The sequence below is a fragment of the Lissotriton helveticus genome, chromosome 10 (assembly GCF_964261635.1).
Source record: "Lissotriton helveticus chromosome 10, aLisHel1.1, whole genome shotgun sequence".
Classification (NCBI taxonomy): Eukaryota; Metazoa; Chordata; class Amphibia; order Caudata; family Salamandridae; genus Lissotriton; species Lissotriton helveticus.
In genome coordinates, this window is record NC_136071.1 from 126,405,149 (window position 1) to 126,425,670 (window position 20,522).

At 43.5% G+C, this 20,522-nt stretch overlaps 1 protein-coding gene across 2 annotated transcripts in view; it reads right to left on the bottom strand.

Moving 5' to 3' along the window:
* Nucleotides 1–20,522, bottom strand: part of PRKAR1B (protein kinase cAMP-dependent type I regulatory subunit beta) — a 561,069-nt gene that overhangs the window by 220,627 nt on the left and 319,920 nt on the right. For both annotated transcript variants that reach the window (XM_078664907.1, XM_078664906.1), the window contains one exon: nucleotides 192–252. In XM_078664907.1, the coding sequence (XP_078521033.1) occupies nucleotides 192–252 (61 nt within the window). The remainder of the gene's footprint in view (nucleotides 1–191; nucleotides 253–20,522) is intronic.

Here is a 20,522-nt window from a genome sequence, read left to right on the forward strand (position 1 = left end):
GATACACACATCTTGTGATTTTCTAGACTTAACACTACACATTCTGATGTTCTTTGACAGTTACTCTTATTTGGAATGCTCTTCAAGGAATAACCTGTTTTAGCTACAAGTGTTTAGAGAGAGAGATCTTAACAGCTTTTTGGTGCAGTATGAACAAACCCCAGCATTGAAGAAAGAAGAGGCAAACTAACCTAAAATGGAGACTTTGCTTAGGAATTCTTCATACATCTTCCGTTTCCTTAGCGTGCTACCCTGTTAAAAGAAACATAAAACGTTTACACAAGGTCAGTTTGTGTTTAGTCCGTCAAAGGAACACACAAGCAATGCAAGCATTGACTGCCTTTTTGTTATAGGTGCTTTAGAACAACCCCATAAGCAAAGCACACAAAACAGGTAGTCATTAAAACAGATGTCGTAAGTTACAGAGTCATCTCTATCAAATGTAAATTAAAGATATTAACATGATGCAGGAAAAATATAAGTTATTTATTAAAAAATTATGAAAATTTGCTCTTTCGGTTATTCAGATTTGTTTTTGAAGACACACTTCCACATGAACTTTTAGCACTTGACACATTTGGAATCACAGATATGGGAGGATATCAATTCACCAATGACTAGCACATTCAGCACCATAGCTAATACCTATTCTTTCATGATACTGCTCTCTTACAAGCATCCTTAAAACCTTCAGTGTTTTCCCCTTAAAAACACGCTACCGACTCACGAAAACCTGGCCACACATCTCCACTGCTGATAAAAGAAAACACTCTGCTGATAAAAGAAACCAATCTACACAGTTATGAACTCTCCTATTATCGTCCTGAAACCAATCTACCGTTTGTCAAATCTTGGGAATAGCTTTAAGTGTATACTGACAATCACTCACTGCTTACAATAATAATACCAATAATAGAATAGCAATACCAACTATAACAATAGTTATAATAATTTGGCTGGATAGACTTTAATCTATTGAATGTATATACAACTTATTTCGAAGTTCGAAAGCAATGGACAAAATATACATGACAATTACACAGGGCGTTAAACTATGATGGGGAAAAAAGAAGAATTCATGCAGAGATGTAAACTCAGTACAAATTTATAGTGAAGCGTACATATTTATAGGGAAGCGAATAAAGAAAAGTAATTGAATACACATATTCCATTGCCTCTTTTAAGAGATTATTAATGTAGGAGACATAAACTCCAGTGGGCTTGGCATTCCACAGACAGAAAGCCAGTAGCCCAAAAGAGCGCAACCAGAAGAAGCACATGTAAAACTAGGGAAGATGATTAGGAGAAACTGAGTGTAGATTTCAGAGATTGTTAAGCAATCCTCTACCCTAACATATGATGCCAAATGATGATCAGACAATGCCAGCATTAAAGAGTGATGCATTAAATTAAGTTAGAAATGATAGAAAACTAACTGTAAGTCAATAAAGGCAAGAAAGATTAAATGAAATATGTAAATAATAGCAACAACAATTCATAGATAGAAGAGCGATGAGTAGAATTGGAAAAGTGCAGCAGTGGCAGAAACAAAACCAGAAAAGTGATCAGACTCGCTCAGATACTAGAGTTTTGCCACCAATCACGATTTATGATGATTATATAGAAAGTGATGGGCAAGAACAACCCGAAGAGGGTGATATCACTCAGGAACAATCAGCCTCAGGCAAAATTGGATGATTATATAGCCGTCCTTTATGCATCTTCCACACCACCACTAGGTCCCCTCCAGAGGATATCTGAGGATTTCATGAGCTTTCAGAAAGAGCCTCAAAACGTTTTGATCTGCCAATACCAGTTAAACAAACAGATTGTTTTTTGTACGATTTTAAAGACTCAGCCAGAAAATCAGTAAAGTCTATTTCCATAGTCAATCATATTTGGGAAGAAGGTCTGAAGTTGATAAAAACTCCACCGTTAGTGGCGGCTGTTATATCTTGGCTTGATAAAAAATACAAAGCGCCAGAAAATTCACCTTTGTGGCAAACTGGTCATCCTTGTCCGGACTCCATGGTGCTGCAGCCTGCCCAGAGGAGATCTAGAAATCCATCAACTCCCTGTTCGCCTCCACCAGATAAAGACGGGAGATGTTTGGACAATATGGGGAAGAGATTCTCAACCATGAGAACCACGACTATAAAAGCATCCAATGCGCTGGCCATATTGGGGAAATAAGACAAGCAGATGTGGTCGGATATGGCGCCCATCCTCAAGTTCATACCTGAAGACAAAAGGAGAGAGGCAACGGAAATGTTAAACCAGTGAGAAAGGGCATCCTCAGAGAATATCGTCCTTGCTAGGGATGTTGCTTCTGCAGCCTTTCGGCAAATGGCTGGAGCTGCAGCGTTACGCCGACAAGGTTGGCTGAAGTTACCTCTTTCTGTCTGGAGGTTTAGGCTAAATTTCTGGACAAGCCTTTTTATGGGGAAAATCTGTTTGGAAAGCTTGCGGATGATGCCCTACAATGCATTAAGGCTGACATGGAACGTTCGCTGGGATCATTACAGCAATACCATTTACAGAGCTTTAGAGGGAAATCGAGGAAGAGGTCAGTTATCATCCGGAGGCTCATTTCAGTCATACAGGTACAAACAAACCTTACCCTACAATCCAACAGGATTTCAACAGCAGTATGCCGTGCAGCAGCAATATAGAGCACCACTAGGTGCATTCTGTAAGAGACAAACAGCTTGCAGGAGAGCTTCAGCGGGAGGAATTAATCACAAAGCATCAAGATGTCAGTGACAATTTTCAGGCACCAGTCACCTCTTCACACCTACTGACACATTATTTCACAGACTTGACCGTTTACTACGATCAATGGAAGAATATCTCATGAGACAAATGGGTTCCAGATATGATCCATCATGGTCACACCCTGAAATTTGTTCAAAAGCCTCCCAGGAATCCTCTGCGTAAGAGGTCACATCAACATATAGCTCTTCTACGTCAGGAGGTATCTCTTCCTATTCACAAAGGAGCTATAGAAGACGTTTCATATAGCCATGGATTGGAAACAAGGGATTCTATTCAAATTTCTTCCTCTGAAAGAACAAGTCGGGGAAATGGAGACAGGTCATGGGTCGAAGACCTTTGAACAAATTCATAAAGAAACAACTGTTCAAAATGCTTTTGCTCCGGAAGATCTTACAACTTCGAAACATGGGAGATTTTAAGACTTCCCTACATCTTCTAGATCCTTATTTTCATGTCCCCATCCATGTGAAACAATGCAAATATTTGAGGTGGTGGATGCCTTTATCAGTTCAAAGTTCTCTCATTCGGATTTCCATCTGCTCCCAGAATCTTAGTGTATGGTTCCAGTACCAAAGTCCCGTAGAAGAAGCGGTCATCAGGTAGTCCCATACTTAGATGATTATCTCATCAAGGGCCCGTCTTTCTGATCTGCAGAAAGGTCTACAGTGGCTTGCATGAGCCTCTTCAAAGAACTAGGGCTACATTCAAACAAGGAAATGTCTGCTTGGATCCCATCTAAATAGATTACATTCCTGGGGGTGAACCTAAATACAGAGACACCCCACGAAACGAAAAGATACATCGTATAATACATCTGGTTTCATCCCTTTCCGAAATTTTTTCAATTCTGTCCAGATGTTCAAGTCCATACTGGGAATGATGTCTTTGTGTATTCCACTAATTCCATACTGTGGGCTACAAATGAGACAACTACAGGAACAACTGTATTCTCAGTGGGTTAAGTCGCAGGGGTCTTTAGGGGACATCATTCAAATTACATCCCCCATGAAGATAGCAATGGAGTAGTTGAAGGCAGAAGCCAACATTTGCCCAGGCTAATCTTTCATTACCTCTTGCCCTCACTTTACAATGGTGGCCAATGCTTTGTTGGAAGAGGGGAGCACATTTGCAAGACATAGAAATTCATGACAAATGGTCTCCATAGGAGGACTGCATGCACATTAACGTTTTGGAATTGAAAGCGGTGTGGATAGATAAAACCTCCAAGTTGCATTAGAGGACTTCAATAGCATACATATTTTAAAAAGAGGCAAGATATGCACAACAACAATGTCAACGATGGCATTTAGACGAAAAAAGTTTGTGGGCATAGCGATAGCAATGTTTATGCTAATAGATGCAGTCAAGTGTTCAACAACTAGCAGCAGTTTATGGTAAAGTGCAGTCGGATGTAAACAATTTTAGCAGCATAAATAAAGTGAGGTTTAGTGTAGACTGAATTCCTTAAAAGTAAAAACGTTGACAGGCCCTTCCGATTATTGAGTGAAATTGCGGTATGCATTGCGTATAAGAGTTATAAAACCTATGTTTAAAACTGTGTTTTCTGGATTCAGGGCTGCAATTACTGCCTGTCTGCAGGTCCGGGTTCCCAGCCTGTTCCACTCAATTTTCAGTTTTCGTCTGCGCTGTGGCGTAAGAGCGGGGCAAAGACAGACTACATGCCCTAAAGTTTCAGCAGTCTTACCACACCCCCTGCACCATACATCCTCTGACGTTCGACGCCAAGAGGGTAGATCCTTTAAAAATTGCCAGTCACCCAGTCTAAGAGCTATAAAGCTAAGTATTAAGTGCAAAGGATAAGTGTAGGACAGGTAAGGGAGGGGAGTGGCCAGCCCGTAAGAATTCATTATTGCCCATGCATGTTTGCGTTTAGCGAAATGAGCTTTATCAGCAATTAGGGACCTCCTTCGAGTACGTTTCTTAATGCTGATTTTAAAAACTGCCTTACTGGGGTTGAGATCCCATAGTTCGCCCACGGCCATTTGCTGGACTGCGTCCTTAAAAACACGGCCATAAGAGTCACCTGGGTTTTTCTGAGAAATGTCTAACCAGAGTAGTGACTCCAATGTACCTAGATCTGCTTGTCTTAGTTTATGGCACAGATTCAGATAAGAGCCAGTATTTGAAAATTCGTAATTTAATAGGCCCAGTTCTAGTCTGATCTGTGCTGCAGAAGCGGATTTAGGCATGCGGAGGTTTTTTTTGTAGATTTTGGACACATTTTTGTTTAGGTTGGAATTTAGTTTTCCCCATAAAATTTCAATGCCGTACGACAGAGTTGGCCCAATTTTTGCTCTCATGACTTCCAATAGTGGTGATAAACTCTGCCCAGACAGTTTTTTTGAGAGCTTAGAAAAAGTCACCTGAAGGTTCATGGCTTTTATTGATATTTCGCTACGTTGTTTAGCAAAAGAACCCCTGGAGTCAAAGTTGACCCCTAAATATTTATATGTTTTTCCAATTGTAAGGTTCATATTATTATATAGCCATCCGCCCCCAGGGTTGCGTTTTCTGCCGAAGATAACCACTTGGGTTTTCTTTAGGTTTACCTCTAAGATGTCCCACGCTGGTGCAGCAACAGAGTGTTAACCCTGATGAATCTGCCATAAAATTTATTGGGCAGTGAAACATGTTGGTTACAGGTAGTGGTATGCGACAGTAAGCTACCACCCTTTTTAATTCAGCAGTGCATACCTTATTCGGCAATAAAGTAGGTACAGTTGGTGTGACTGCTGATTTTACTTTCACTCTGTATTGTCTGTCACGTCAGGGAGCTATGCTCTGAGCTCCTTGTTCTGCACTTTTACTATCTGTCTCACAAATTTTTTTGTGTTGTGACACGTTTGTTTATTGGAAAAGGAATGGCAACCAATGATGAGAAAGGGGTAAAGTATTGGTAAACATCTGACCAATTTCCCCGAGGGTGTTCGCCCGTGAGGTGCCTTCCTCTCCGCCACACATTTTTTCTCCTGTTTTGATTGTCTGTGTGTTGTATGTATTGCCCCAGTAGGGCTGACATCATAGGTTGTGTCGAGTTGAATACACACTGGAACCCCCTATTAGTAGTCACAAACAGTGGTTTGGCATGGACAGTAGGGCATTAGAGACAATAGATACCCAATCATAGAATTAAGAGGGGGTAGTTCTAGAATTTTACGATAGAAGATTCTAGTATAGGATGTTCTCATGCCTGTTAGATGATTGCTAACTAAACTCCTGGGTACAGGGATTTCTTGTGTTTGAATTTCATTGAGTGGAGGGCTTTCCCTATGGTACCCGTCTTTCCCTCTAAGCTCCCCTTGTTATTGTATGGAGAGGCATGAGAACCTGACTTATACATCGGATGGATTATCGCGCCCCGCCAAGAGTCCGGTATGATTGAGTTACTTAATACACAGTTAAAAAGATTGGTTAGGTATCCCGACCAAAGAGTTATGTTTGTTTTGAATAGAATCTGTGGTAAGCCATTTGGACCAGGTGCTCCGTCAGATCTTGCTTTTTGTAGCACTCTAGTGACCCTTTCTTCGGAGATCTTCAAATCTTCCCTTGGAGATTCCGAAGATTCAGTGGGGCTGCTCCAGCTCTTACCCGGACTTACTTTTGTCGAGTTGAAAACACATATGTCTGTGGAGGCTGTTCCCTCTGTGACCCTAAAGTGGTTCGTCAAAAAGGCGGCCCAGTCGGCTTCTAGAATGTTTGCGCTCCCGAAGGTGGACGAACTGGAGTTTTGACGATTGGATTAGGGCCCAAAATTTCCTTGAGTTGCGGTTTTTGCTCTCCCATAATAGTTTACACCAGAGTTGGTCTGAGTGAAGTCGTTTGTCTTTTTGTTGAGCCAGCCTGAATGTCTTTTGGGCAGTTTTGTACGTATTCAGGAGCTCACTGTTCTCTGGAAATTTCTTGATGGTGTGCAAAGCATTATTTCTTGTTTTCTTCAATGCCATGGTTTGGCTTGAAATCGAAGACTGAGAGTTGATGGAAGCCTTATGGGAGTGCTGTTTAGATGGAAAAAGGCTTATCAATTGAGAGCAGAAGATGTACAATGAGACAATAGGAGAGGCCGCCGAGTCAGTGCCACCTGTCATAAAGGTCATACATTCCTTCATTATATTTATGGAAATGTTGTCGCTCCATCTGAGTCATTTTAGATTTTCAGTATAGGTTCCTGTGCATATTGATGAGGCAGTATTATGATAGGTTGGCTTTACATTAAGGGTGACGACTTGTGGGCGGTGGTCGCTTTCCGATCGGGGATGGATGCTGTAGTTGCCCAAGTGTTGGAACAGGGCTAAATTGCAGATGGTATAATCAAGATAGGATTGTTTGCGACCATTTGTCCAGGTCCACTTTGGTGGAGTGTCTTTCATAGATCTGCCATTCATTACCAAAAAGCCGGCACTATAAAGTTGCAACACACAGAGCTCTCCTAGGCCACAATATGCTTGATTTGGTGGTTTAGACTGTGCCTCCATTTCTGTTGATGTGAATGGAAAAAGCCCTTCAAAATCAGCGGGATTTCCCTGAAAAAGGTTAGTGTTCTAGTCTCCGGTGATCATACAATCTGAGTAAGGATAATCCGCAGCCAGGGCACACACGATTTTAATTAAGCGTGTTAAATGCTCCTTTTTCGAACGCGTACTTGGATTGATGTAAACATTTAATAGAAGAAGTGATTGGTGTTTGCTCCATGAGCTAATTTTAACTCCAAGTAGCCAGTCCTCCTCAAAATTCAGTAGCTCGATTGGTCCTTTTAAATTATTTGAAACATAGATCGACAGACCACCTTTAGGGTGGCCGTAAATACGGTCTCTAGTTGCAGGTTTCCAGTATTCCATAAAGCCCGTCACTAGGCAATTTTGAGTAGCCCATGTTTCTTGAAGGGCTATTTGGTCGTGCCCAAATGTAAAGTTGTGTGTCTCCGGGTTGGCCGTTTTCTGGTGGAGACCACTGATGTTCCATGAGCACAGTGTAAAGGTCGGCAGCGACTTGGGGTTTAAAAGGTTTTTAAAAGGTGATACTTGGGGTCTTGGTTGAACCAAGTCATTACGGTTTGAGAGTGGAGGTTGGTATCCCAGTGGTCAATCTGATTTTTTTCGGAACAAGGCGGCCGGAAGCCATCCCCAATCTGGTGTTTTTTCAGCGCTAAAGGCTTTGGCCCATGAGTTTTCAGTCACTTGAGATGTGCCTAAGGCATTTGTTAGAATTGAATATGGCCTGTTTTTAACACCAGTTGCTCTTGTCGGGGTGACTGGGGGCTGTAATAGCACTGTGGGATAGCCTGGGATAGAGTAGGGGTGGATTTTAATTCCCCATTGCTGAAAAGTGACCTTTTGGGCTAAGAATGCTCGTGCCCATGCATCAGATCTAAATGACACCAGGGTGGCCTCAGAGGGTTGAAGTCCTCTTGGTGGCAGGAATTCAATGGACTCTATTTCATCGGATGTCAGTGCCTCAAAACCCGGGGCACCGTTAGCTAATTTAATTATGTTTGTACTATTGAGGATGTCGTGCCGTCCTTTTGATGTATATTCCGGAACAAGGAGTATTTTAGAATGTTGTAAGTTACATTTGGCACTCTGAGTGCTGGGGCTTAAAGTAGACAGAGTGGATTTGTTAATTAAGGAGCCTGAGTCTGGTCCCAGATAGTGTTGGGGTAGATCTCGTGAACCTTGGCTGGATGTCTGGGTGTCTTTAGGTACGGTTAAAACGTTATTACAGGTTACTTTTAAGGGGTTGGAACTAGTAACTAATTTTTCAGAGTGCGGAAGACTTGGAGGGGAGACTAGTTGGAGTTGGGTTGTCATGTCTGTCGTCCTCTACTGCTTTCTTTAGGACCATATATTCGCGACTGCAAATTCATAAAAACTAGTAAATTTAAATCATGTCACCTGATCATGTATGAGATCCTCCAAAGAACTATTTGGTAGAAGGATAATGCATCACCCCACCTGGCTGCAGCTCAGGTAAGTAGAGCACCGCTCTGTCCGTCGGTTCTCCTTGGCGTCCCTCCGAGCTGTCTGGGGAGGTGACCTCCCCAGACAGCTCCCCAGTAGCGAATATATGGTCCTGAAGAAAGCAGTGGAAGAGACATTTCCACAAACGCTGAAACATGTCGACCTTTAATAAGCAGACTTATGGTTATTCTGCTTAATGTTTGCACTGTTTTTAAATTTTGGAACAACTGAGAGATACTAATAAAACTTTTTTCTACTCTCTTCTCTCCAATTTTAAATATCTCACTTTATTCACTGTCACACACTTATGCACTGCAAAACAGTTACCCTTAAACACATATCCCGATACTTCCTACCAGTACGATCATCAGTGGATTGGCGGCAGCCTCTGTAACATCTTGAGGTTGTCAGCACACTTTCCTAGGTATGAGGAGAACCCATATGATGACTAGGGCGGTACCGATTGGGAACTGATGGGTACTTTTTATACCCTAGTATTGTTATGTTGTGCTTGTAGTCCACACTAGTACACATATATTTTTCTTATCACTAATAAGTTTTGGTTTGATAGTTGTGTCATGAACAGGAATTACAGTTGAATCATTAGACCCATAGACATTCTTTGTTGTTATAAATCCTTTTCAAAGACCCATCTACCGTGACTAATAAAGCTTTACATATTTTGGAAGAGAGAAGGTGTCTAAAATTGTACATAGAAAGAACAAAGACTTTCAGGAGGTCAGACCAGCTGTTCATAGCCTTTGCCCCTGGTAGGTAAGATTACGCTATTTCAAGGGGCAATAAAGCTTACTGGGTTTCAGCGGCCAGTTCCTATTGTCACAGCAAGGCACCCTCTGCAAGAAGTGTGGCTGCTTCTACAGCATTGTTCTCTGGATTATCTTTATCAGATAGTTGCATTGCAGTAACTTGGTCTAATGTACATACATTTACCAAGCATTACTGCTTGAATTCAACTTCAAAAGCTGACACAGCAGTGAGCCAAGCTGTTCTACATAATCGTTTTCAATGAGGTGGGATGTAATCTTTTTTATGGATTATGAAATTGTTATACGTTTACATTTAATGATTTATTGTCTATGTTGATGCTTATAGTATATTTGACTGGTTGTCTCTGCACACCTCATCATTTCTTCGTATTACTGCTAACTACTTGGATTCAAGCATGTGAATCTATGAAAAATTCAATACTAGTGAAGAAACAAGTTGCGTACCTGAATACTGTGGTTCTCAAGTATTGATATATTTCATAGATTCACATGCGACCCTCCCTTCTCCCATGGAGACTTCACCACCTCTAGATCTTTCTCTCTTAATTTAAACAACACTCATGCTTGAAATCTGAGGTATGGTGGCCTCGCAAGGGAAGTGCTTCTGGAGCTGCACTCTGATTGGATGAGCTTTGGTTCTAGCACAACAATGGGAATTGTTTAACAATGTCACTTGATTTTTGGTATTGCTTTTAATACTTCTGTATGGTTATTGAGTAAATAAATAAATCCATGTAGACTCTTGTGTGACCGATCATTTGTCATACCCACCAGAATAAGCATATGTTCTATAAAGGCAATTGCCTTTATAGAAGAAATGCGTTACTTACCTGTAACTGCAGTTATCCAGTATTGGTGTCTTTCATAGATTCACATGCCTGAATCATTCCCCGTTGTCGGGATGGGAGTCCCCAGTACATAAATAAAGTAATGCCCTATTAGACATATGAAGAAATAGGCCCAAGGGCCTCACATTAGTAACATATCCATGTCCTTTTGTAGAAAGGACCAAACTCTACAGAAGAGCCAATCAGCTATCACATCCCTCTAGAACCCTCCTAAAAGGAGCTCATGTCCCTCAGATTTTCGGAAGCACCGTGCTAAGTGAGTGAACTACTGAGAGAATTAGATGAGTCCTTCCATGGGAGGTGGGAGGATTGCATGTGAATCTATGAAAGACAACAATACTGGATAACTGCAGTTACAGGTAAGTAACGCATTTCTTATCCAGTATTAGGGGTGTCTTTCATAGATTGACATGCCTGAATCAGAATAGCAAGCAATGATAAGCACATTTCGTATGGTATAGAATATACACGTCATTAGATAATAACATATCAAGTGACAAATAAAAAACGTTTAGCAACAATACCATCAAACAATACAATAGAGAAATGTGCGTACATGAGAAGGATGGTGGGATGAAAAGAAGGCTCACCTCTACCGAAACAGATGACGAAGTACTGCTTGTCCCACCGCAACATCTGTCATGAGTTCTGTATCCAGGCAGTAATGCCTGGTGAAGGTATCTGATTCAAAAAAGGGGGGATTCAAAAAAGGGGGGTGGTGATGAACAGAGTGTCTGAATTAAGCAGACCACTCTTACCCAGTCCAAAGATCAGGGCTTGATCCATCACCGTTATTTAGCTCACTGCCCCATCCCAGCTCAGAACCTGGCTATATGCAAATTAGTCTGTCCCTGGCCCAGTGCATCATGGGAACAGGGCAGACCAAACTACCAAGCCAATTCTTCACCAGAAAGGAGACAAGCTTCCGGGGACCGGTTTCTGCCATTCCAGGCGTCGTCGGCCCGGCTTGCTTGAATCCTGATGGAGCAGTGAGCAAGGGACTCATGTCTGAGTATACCCTTCCACGCTTATGGTGGACAAAATGATTCAAAAAAGGGGGTGGTGATGAACAGAGTGTCTGAATTAAGCAGACCACTCTTACCCAGTCCAAAGATCAGGGCTTGATCCACCACCGTTATTTAGCTCACTGACCCATCCCAGCTCAGAACCTGGCTATATGCAAATTAGTCTGTCCCTGGCCCAGTGCATCATGGGAACAGGGCAGACCAAACTACCAAGCCAATTCTTCACCAGAAAGGAGACAAGCTTCCGGGGACCGGTTTCTGCCATTCCAGGCGTCGTCGGCCCGGCTTGCTTGAATCCTGATGGAGCAGTGAGCAAGGGACTCATGTCTGAGTATACCCTTCCACGCTTATGGTGGACAAAATGATTCAAAAAAGGGGGTGGTGATGAACAGAGTGTCTGAATTAAGCAGACCACTCTTACCCAGTCCAAAGATCAGGGCTTGATCCATCACCGTTGTTTAGCTCACTGCCCCATCCCAGCTCAGAACCTGGCTATATGCAAATGAGTCTGTTCCTGGCCCAGTGCATCATGGGAACAGGGCAGACCAAACTACCAAGCCAATTCTTCACCAGAAAGGAGACAAGCTTCCGGGGACCGGTTTCTGCCATTCCAGGCGTCGTCGGCCCGGCTTGCTTGAATCCTGATGGAGCAGTGAGCAAGGGACTCATGTCTGAGTCCACCATAAGCGTGGAAGGGTATACTCAGATGTGAGTCCCTTGCTCATTGCACCATCAGGATTCAAGCAAGCCGGGCCGACGACGCCTGAAATGGCAGAACCCGGTCCCCGGAAGCTTGTTTCCTTCCCAGTATAAGAATTGGCTTGGCAGTTTGGTTTGCCCTGTTCCCATCATGCACTGGGACAGGAACAGACTAATTTGCATATAGCCAAGTTCTGAGCTGGGATGGTGCAGTGAGCTAAAAAACGGTGATGGATCAAGCCCTGATCTTTGGACTGGGTAAGAGTGGTCTGCTTAATTCAGGCACTCTGTTCATCACCACCCCCTTTTCTGAATCATTTTTTCCACCATAAGCGTGGAAGGGTATACTCAGATGTGAGTCCCTTGCTCATTGCACCATCAGGATTCAAGCAAGCCGGGCCGACGACGCCTGAAATGGCAGAAACCGGTCCCCGGAAGCTTGTGTCCTTCCCAGTATAAGAATTGGCTTGGTAGTTTGGTTTGCCCTGTTCCCATCATGCACTGGGACAGGAACAGACTAATTTGCATATAGCCAAGTTCTGAGCTGGGATGGTGCAGTGAGCTAAAAAACGGTGATGGATCAAGCCCTGATCTTTGGACTGGGTAAGAGTGGTCTGCTTAATTCAGGCACTTTGTTCATCACCACCCCCTTTTCTGAATCATGGTGAAGGTATCTGGCAACTTCCATGTTGCCGCTCTGCAAATGTCTATGATAGGCACACCTGCGAAAAGCGCCATGGATGTAGACATCGCTCTAGTAGAGTTGGCTCGTACTTTAGATTGCAGGGGTTGTCCTGCCTGTTCATGACAGAATGAAATAGCTGCAGAAATCCAGCGAGAAATACTTTGCTTGGTGAGTGGAAGGCCCTTCCTGGGTCTACTGTAAGCCACAAAGAGCTGGTTTGATTTACGGAAGGATTTTGTTTTCTCAATGTAAAATTTTAGGCAGCGTTTGAGATCCAGAGAATGTAATGTTCTTTCCGCTGCAGTATGGGGATTTGGAAAGAAAGAGGGCAAGACCACATGCTCGCTGAGATGGAAGTCCGACGGGACCTTTTGGTACAAATTTTGGATTAGTTCGTAATATTACCCTGTCCTGATTGAATTGCAGAAAGGGCTCCTGAATGGAGAAGGCTTGGAGCTCACTCACACGCCTTGCAGAAGTAAGTGCGAGAAGGAGCGCTGTCTTCCAAGAGAGGTATTTGAGATCAGACCTGTGTACCGGCTCAAAGGGATGCTGCATGAGCTGATTAAGGACTGTGTTAAGTTGCCAGGAAGGCGGTAGAGTTTTCACAGGGTGAAAAGTCCTAAAAAGGAGTTTTAGAAACTGTTTGATCAATCTGTGAGACCAGAGAGAAGGACCAGTAGGAGATCTTCTGTAACGGGAGATCGCCCCCAAGTGGACTCTGACGGAAGCATGAGCAAAGCCTGAGTTTGCCAAATGGAGAAGTAAGGCAATATTTGCTATGGAGAAGAAGAAGGATGTATCTTCTGAGTCTTACACCAAATGCAAAACCTCTTCCATTTTATAGAGTATGTCTTGTTGGTACTTTCTGCTCATGCTCGAGCCAGGATGGCCCTACAATCTGGTGGAATATTTAAATTCTGAAGTTCTTTGAACTCAGGAGCCAAGCGGCTAATTTGAGTGATGCCAGATTCGGATGCTGGATTTGCTGGTTGTTCATCGTGAGAAGGGATGGAAACTGCTTCAGCCGTATTGGCGGTTCCAGAGAAGGAAGGTGGAGTTCTGTGAACCAATGATGGCGAGGCCAAGTTGGGGCTATGAGAATGAGTATAAAAGGCTCCGCTTTCAATTTCCTGAGGACTCTGGGAATCATTGGAAATGGTGGAAAGGCGTACGGAAAGACGTTGCACCATGCGATCGAAAATGCATTCCCTAGAGCCCCTATCTGGGGATGCCAACTTGCGAAGTAGCAGCATTTGGCGTTTAATCTTGTGGCGAATAGATCGATAAGAGGAGTGCCCCATTGTGAGAAGATTTGTTTGAGGATCCCCTGATCCAGTTTCCACATTCGTGAGGTGTTGTCTTCTGTCTGCTTAGTGAGTCGGCTAGTACATTGTCCATGCCCGGAACGTACTCTGCCCAAAGGGATATATTGTGTCGGATCAAGCAGTTACAGATTTTCTGCGACTCATGAGAGAATGTAAGAGAACGAATCCCTCCCTGTTTGTTGAGATAGTGCATCGTCGTGGTATTGTCTGTACGAACGAGCACTAGGGAATTCTTGATTCTTGGGATAAAAGCTTGAAGGGCGAGGAAGACTGCCCGCAGCTTGAGGAGATTTATATGAAGCCCTTTTTCGAAGGGGGACCACTTTCCGCTTATCTGTAGTTCTTGGAGGAAAGCTCCCCAGCCTTCTAATGAGGCGTCTGTTGTGATGATATGCGGTGAAGCTGGAAGCAAGAAGGGCAAGCCTTGAGAAAGGTTCCAAAGGGACATCCACCATTGTAGAGCTTTGACCATCTGAGGAGTCATTTTTATGAGATCGTCGAATGACCCTGTGCACTGGACCCATTGTGCTGAGAGCGCCTCCTGGAGAGGGTGCATCTACAGACGGCAGTGAGGAACTAGTAGGATACTTGATGACATCATTCCAAGTAGGGACTTGAAGAGGCGAACCGTCAAGGTCCTCTTTAAAGCCACGAGAACAGCCAGTGACAAAAGCTTGTTCTTTCTCTCCTGAGAAGGTAAAGCCTTCTTCAGTTTTGTGTCGAGAGTAGCACCTAGGAAGTTTATACGCTGAGAAGGTAGAAGGACTGATTTTTCCCGATTGAGTGTGAGTTCTAAGCAATTGAAAAGTTGCAGACAAACGTTGGAAGACCTGGACGCGTCTTCTAAGGATGGTTCCTTGATCAGCCAATCGTCCAGATATGGAAAGACTTGATGGTGCTGTTCTCTGAGATATGCAGCCACTGGAGAGAGGCACTTTGTAAAGATGTGAGGTGAAGACTTGAGCCCGAAGGGCAGGACGCGAAATTGAAAGTGTCTGCCAGCTACTGCAAATCTTAAGAATTTTTTGTGATTTTTGTGAATCGGAATGTGAAAGTAGGCGTCCTGAAGGTCCAGAGACACCATGTAATCCTCTCCATCTAGGAGTTGCAAGACCTTCTGGATTGTTACCATACGAAATGACGGCTTCTTTAGGAATTTGCTGAGGGCTCTGAGGTATAAAATTGGCCTCCACTTCTTCTCTTTTTTCTGAATTAGAAAGAAGTGGGAATAAAATCCCCTCCCCCGTTGAGACAGAGGGACTTTCTCTATCGCCCCCTTCTGGAGCATAAGAGAAACTTACCGGAGAAGCAGGCATAGATTTTTGTGAAGCATGCGTCGGGGAGGTGTTTGGGGAGGTATGTGCACAAATTCCAGTGAATGGCCGAGTTGAACCAATTGTAGAACCCAATGGTCCGTGGTAATTTGCTTCCAGTTTTTTAGGAAATGGGAAATCTTTCCTCAAATTTTTGAGGATGGAGATGAATTGAAGACTGGCTGAAGTGAAAGGTCATTGTCTACGAGCGTTGCCTTTTCGCTGGCCTTTACCACGAAAGGACGATTTGCCATAAGAGGATTGTTGGTTCTCCTGCTGGCGCTGTTGATACTGAGGCCGATGCTGACCAGAAGAGTATGATGACCGGTATTGGTATTCTCCTTTAAAAGAGGACTGTCCTCTCCCTCTTGATCCACGAAAGGACGGACTTTTGTACTGGAGAGTACCCAATGCTCTGGCCGTGTCCGTGTCCTTTTTTATACTCTGTAGCGCCTCATCAATCTGCAGGCCGAAGAGAAATCGGCCATCATAAGGCATATCCAAGATTTTTGTCTGTATCTCGGGACAAAACGGAGTTGCTTTTAACTAACCTGGTCGTCTCAATACTACTGCTCCGGCAAGCTGTCGAAAACCTGTTGATGCGATATCCATCGCACAGTCTCTGACGCTGCGCGTTCACCTTCTAGTAATATTTTCTTTGCCTCTTCCTTAGATTCTTTAGGTAAGGCTGCTAGATATGGGGCTATGTCCGCCCCTAACTGTCTATTGTAACGCCCCAAAAGCGCTAAGGCATTGGCCGCTTTTACTGTCAATTCAGACATTGATGAAAAACGCTTTCCGATGTTGTCTAATTTTCGGCCTTCTTTATCCGGCAGAGCAGAAGGATTTTTTGACTTTTTCTGAGCCGCCTGTGTAATTACCGAGTCGTCATCGACGGAGTTAAAGTAGGTTTTTTGAAGGTGGGGACTTCCTGAGAGGCCGCCTTGGAGTGGACCTCTGAAGACTTTTTTTTGTGTCTTCTTTTGAGGAGGCTGTACCGAAGGGCCAGGAGACGCCACCCTTGGTCTTTTCTGCGAAGACTTGAAGAGACTGAAGAGCCTTCATTTTCCTCAGAAGAATCCGGCTGGTCCCTGTCTTTCAGCCTCTGAAGCCAAATTAAGAGGCGTCCCTCATGATCTTTGAGGGTTTTAGCGGAGAAGGTACGACATAACTTACAATTCTTGGAAGAATGGTCTGGATACAATCAATATAGACAGTTTTGATGTTGGTCATCTATATGTAGCCTTTTCTTCCCACAGGAACCACAGGGCCTGCATATTCATCCTGTTTGGGCACATCTCCAACAATCAGTATATGGTGCAGTAGCCCTGCAAGTCCTATGCTTTTTGGGGTTGCAGTACTAGTTCTGAAGTGTTTTAACAAGGTTGAATTTCATTCTGGCTTCCCTGACCTCCTGTGTCCAGAACTCTTATCACCCCGACTACGTGTGTCTGCAGCAGCCTTTGCCATTTTGCACATATTTGTAGTAGGATTTGTGAATGAAAAGAATGCACTATCAGGTTGTAGATCCATGGTGATGTGCATAGGTGACTTCTGAGGGAGTACAGCAATTATAGGTATTTCCTTTGCTCATTCTGAGGTACATGAAATGTGTCCTGAGGTGAGACAAAGAGTTTTGGTTCCCCATCTGAAAAAAGGTGGTCCAGTGTAAGAATCCACACTCTATTCCAGGTCTCCCATGATAAGGGTCGCCTCCCCCCCACTAATACTGGAATTTTTTCAATCTGGTGCCCGTTTACACTATATAAGTTTCTGTGTAAAAAGTGGAAGATTCTTCTGTTAATAAAAGGGGAATAGATCCTAGTGATAATTACTAATTTGTGGTCACTCCTGAGATACGGGGTTGCCGCACTCATGCAGGATAGCTTTGGCAATAAACTTACTAAAACACAGAACTTTGATCCCCCACATTTTTTAGTATTAGACTTTTACCCTCTTTGCACAACAATATAATCTTACCAGTCCAAGGTGGAGACCGATGTGAAATAGATTACGAAGTCCTACTTTCACCTTCATGGTTAACCAGCAGGCAATACAGGGCAGTGGGGAGTCCAATCCGTTTTTAGTACTTGTTGGCGCCAACCTACTAGGCAACCACAGCACGCAAACCTTGGCATCCAGTGACACAATAGGATAGAGCTGTAACTTACATGCAGTAAGACTGTCCACATGGGCAGTCTTTCTTTAGTTGCTGCCCACAGCTGAAATGTGGTTCTAATCCCGGCAACCCACTGTTTGTTCTGGGTCTCGTGGGACTTACTTCACACTGTAGTTGATCCCTTTACTAATGAGCAACCATTGCTGTAAAAATAATACCTTTGATGTGCCCCAACTGTGTTCAAGATAAGTACTTCTATACTATGTTCCCTGTACCACAGATCTTGTTTGGAACTTTAAATAGACCAAGAGAATCCTCATTTCGCCATCTGGTAGCGAAGACCCAACCTATAATGAACACGCTCTCGACTAATATCCCACAATGAACATGTAGTTTTTAGAATGCCGACAAATCTATGGGGGCCACAATGTAGGTGTTGCTTGGTTTTGGCTCACATACACATGACCACGAGTAGACTTTTGAATGTAGCAGTCACAACACACCATTTGAAACATCTGCATGTTACCATTGGTTGTTAGAAACACATGGGCCCCGTTCTCTTTGCTCTTTATCTTGAGGCATGTTTGAAATCTCACAATATTACACTTAGTGGTGGACGATTGGATATAGAGGACTACAGTATTATGCTAGAGCAATAGCATATATATGAAATTCTTCTTTTAAGGAAAATTATATGTATCCTACATCCTTGTTTCTTGTCTTGAGGAGCCTATACAGGTAGAGGCCGAAATGCGTTGACTATTACATCTTGTAGAGTTCCTCAATTTAACCCTAAGAACAGACTGAAGGATACCAACAACCACAAACATTTGGAACTAAGTTCACATCTTGCTTATTGGTCACAATTGATGAATTCAAGAAACTAGCATAAGGTGGACTCCCCCTCTCAAATTTGCTAGGAGACAACTACAAACCAAAATAGTTAACAAGGACTATCAATACAGGGGACTGTGATTGTCTGTACAAAAAACGCTGTCTAGGTCCTTTTCTATATCGTTTATATAAGTGTATTTAATGACTTGTTACAAATGAATTAGAATGGTGTGATACTAGGACCAGCAAAATAAAAGCAAATGGAGTTGCTCAATCAAATAATGCACATTCCAATATTGAGCAGCGCCATATTGTTGAATCCTTCTAGAGATACACTGAATTATTCCCTATAGAGAATCCCTTATAATTTCTTGTTTCTCATGGACATAAATCATCATCACTCTTGAAAAGCTTATGAGATTGGAGCTAAGTCTGGATCATTGATTGTATGATGGGTTTTGTGAAGTTGGTGAACTATGATTATATCATATTTGGAGACCTGGCCCGCTATGAATGGTCTCTTGTTCAATGGAGACCCAAACGGGATCATCATTTCGCCTCAGAGAGAGCAGTGTGTAGTAGTGTTATATGCATGAGAGGCTCATACCACCACAGTGTCTATGAGTGATCGTTTTGGAGACTTGCAAGCTGGGTTCATGATTCCCATACAAAGCTCTTTAATCCTTTATTGATTTCTTGCAACATGGCGCTCTTGACCGTGATCAGGAGCAAGCCTAACACAAACGTAAATCTGGGAATTACCACCATTGTTATGGCCTGTGCTCCTTCCTACAGGACAGCTGTATCTGTGTCTATTTTGTATAATATGTCTTGGTTTTTTTTCCATAAGCGTATGTATGTTGTTTAATACCATCTGTTTCATGCCCACACAACTCTACATTTGAGGCATTTTTTACATTGATACTTGTAGTTTGTGACAAAAGCACTCTGTTCCACTGGCCAACCGTAATGCCTAACTCTTGTCGCAGTTGACCCTATATTCAGAATTTTCAGAGAAATCTGAGATAATGGACATAAGAGCTGGTAAAGAGGTTTGTAATTCAGTAAGAGTAAGGAGGGCGTTGTGGGAGGAGACAAGATGGCGGACTGACGCCGTCTCTGGGAACAGACTGCAGAGGCTCCAGAAGAATCGAATCTCCCTGCAAGCATATGGAGTATCTGGCTAACATGTAAAAGACTTTTATATTGAAGATGTCTGGATGCGTTTATGCATTTCTATGAGAGAGAAAGAAAAAGGAGAATAATTGGCTTTAAGGCTCTAAAGCTTGCCTGGGTCTGATGCAGGCGATATTCCGGATCTGCATCAGGCTTTCGTCACCTGCGCTGGTGGCTGTGGGTCTCCCGGCTTGGCGTTCTCCCTTCCGCTGTCATATCTGCCCCATCCGCTATTCAGATACCGCTTCAGCTGCAGATTTGGCGCCGTCGAAAAGCTCGGCTCGAGGGGGCCGCGGGACAAGCGTCAGCCTGTGAGTTCAGCCGCAGGCACGGCCGCCAGGGCAAGATTAGACTTCGCAGCAGCGAGGGTCTCTGAAAGCAGTCAGGTGGAGAGGGCGGCTGATCCAGTGGAGAGCGTGGATGCTGCGGAAACTATTACGAATGCTCATAAACTGAATGCGAGACTAGGTAAACCGGTAGTCCAGTATCTGCAGTCAAGGAGGTCAGCAGAACTTACGGACATTGCTACAGTATCTCCCAACGGTAACCACTTGGTAGATACAATAATAAATGCCATCTCTAATAGGCAACAGTGTTGCGCTACTCCTGCATTTCAGAGCCTCGCGAAGTCAGATCAGCTACAGCAGCTTCCTCATGTCGAGGCACTGATTTCAGAGAATACAGGCAGTACGCTTATTGAAATAATGGAGATGGAGGAGAAGGATGCTTCAGGGGCTGAGATTGAACCCGGGACTGTGGGAAATTACGGAACTGAAGCGAATGGTGAAAAATGCATTAGTGTTGGGAATACTGAAGCACCCGACAATGACCAAGAAGTGCAGCGTGCTGATATCTCCACGGATGAATTTGAGGGCTCTGCTCTTTTTGGCAGGGATGCCAGCAGTTTAAACACTTCTGAGGGGGGACAGGAAGAGGAACAGCATTCTAGAGGCCTAC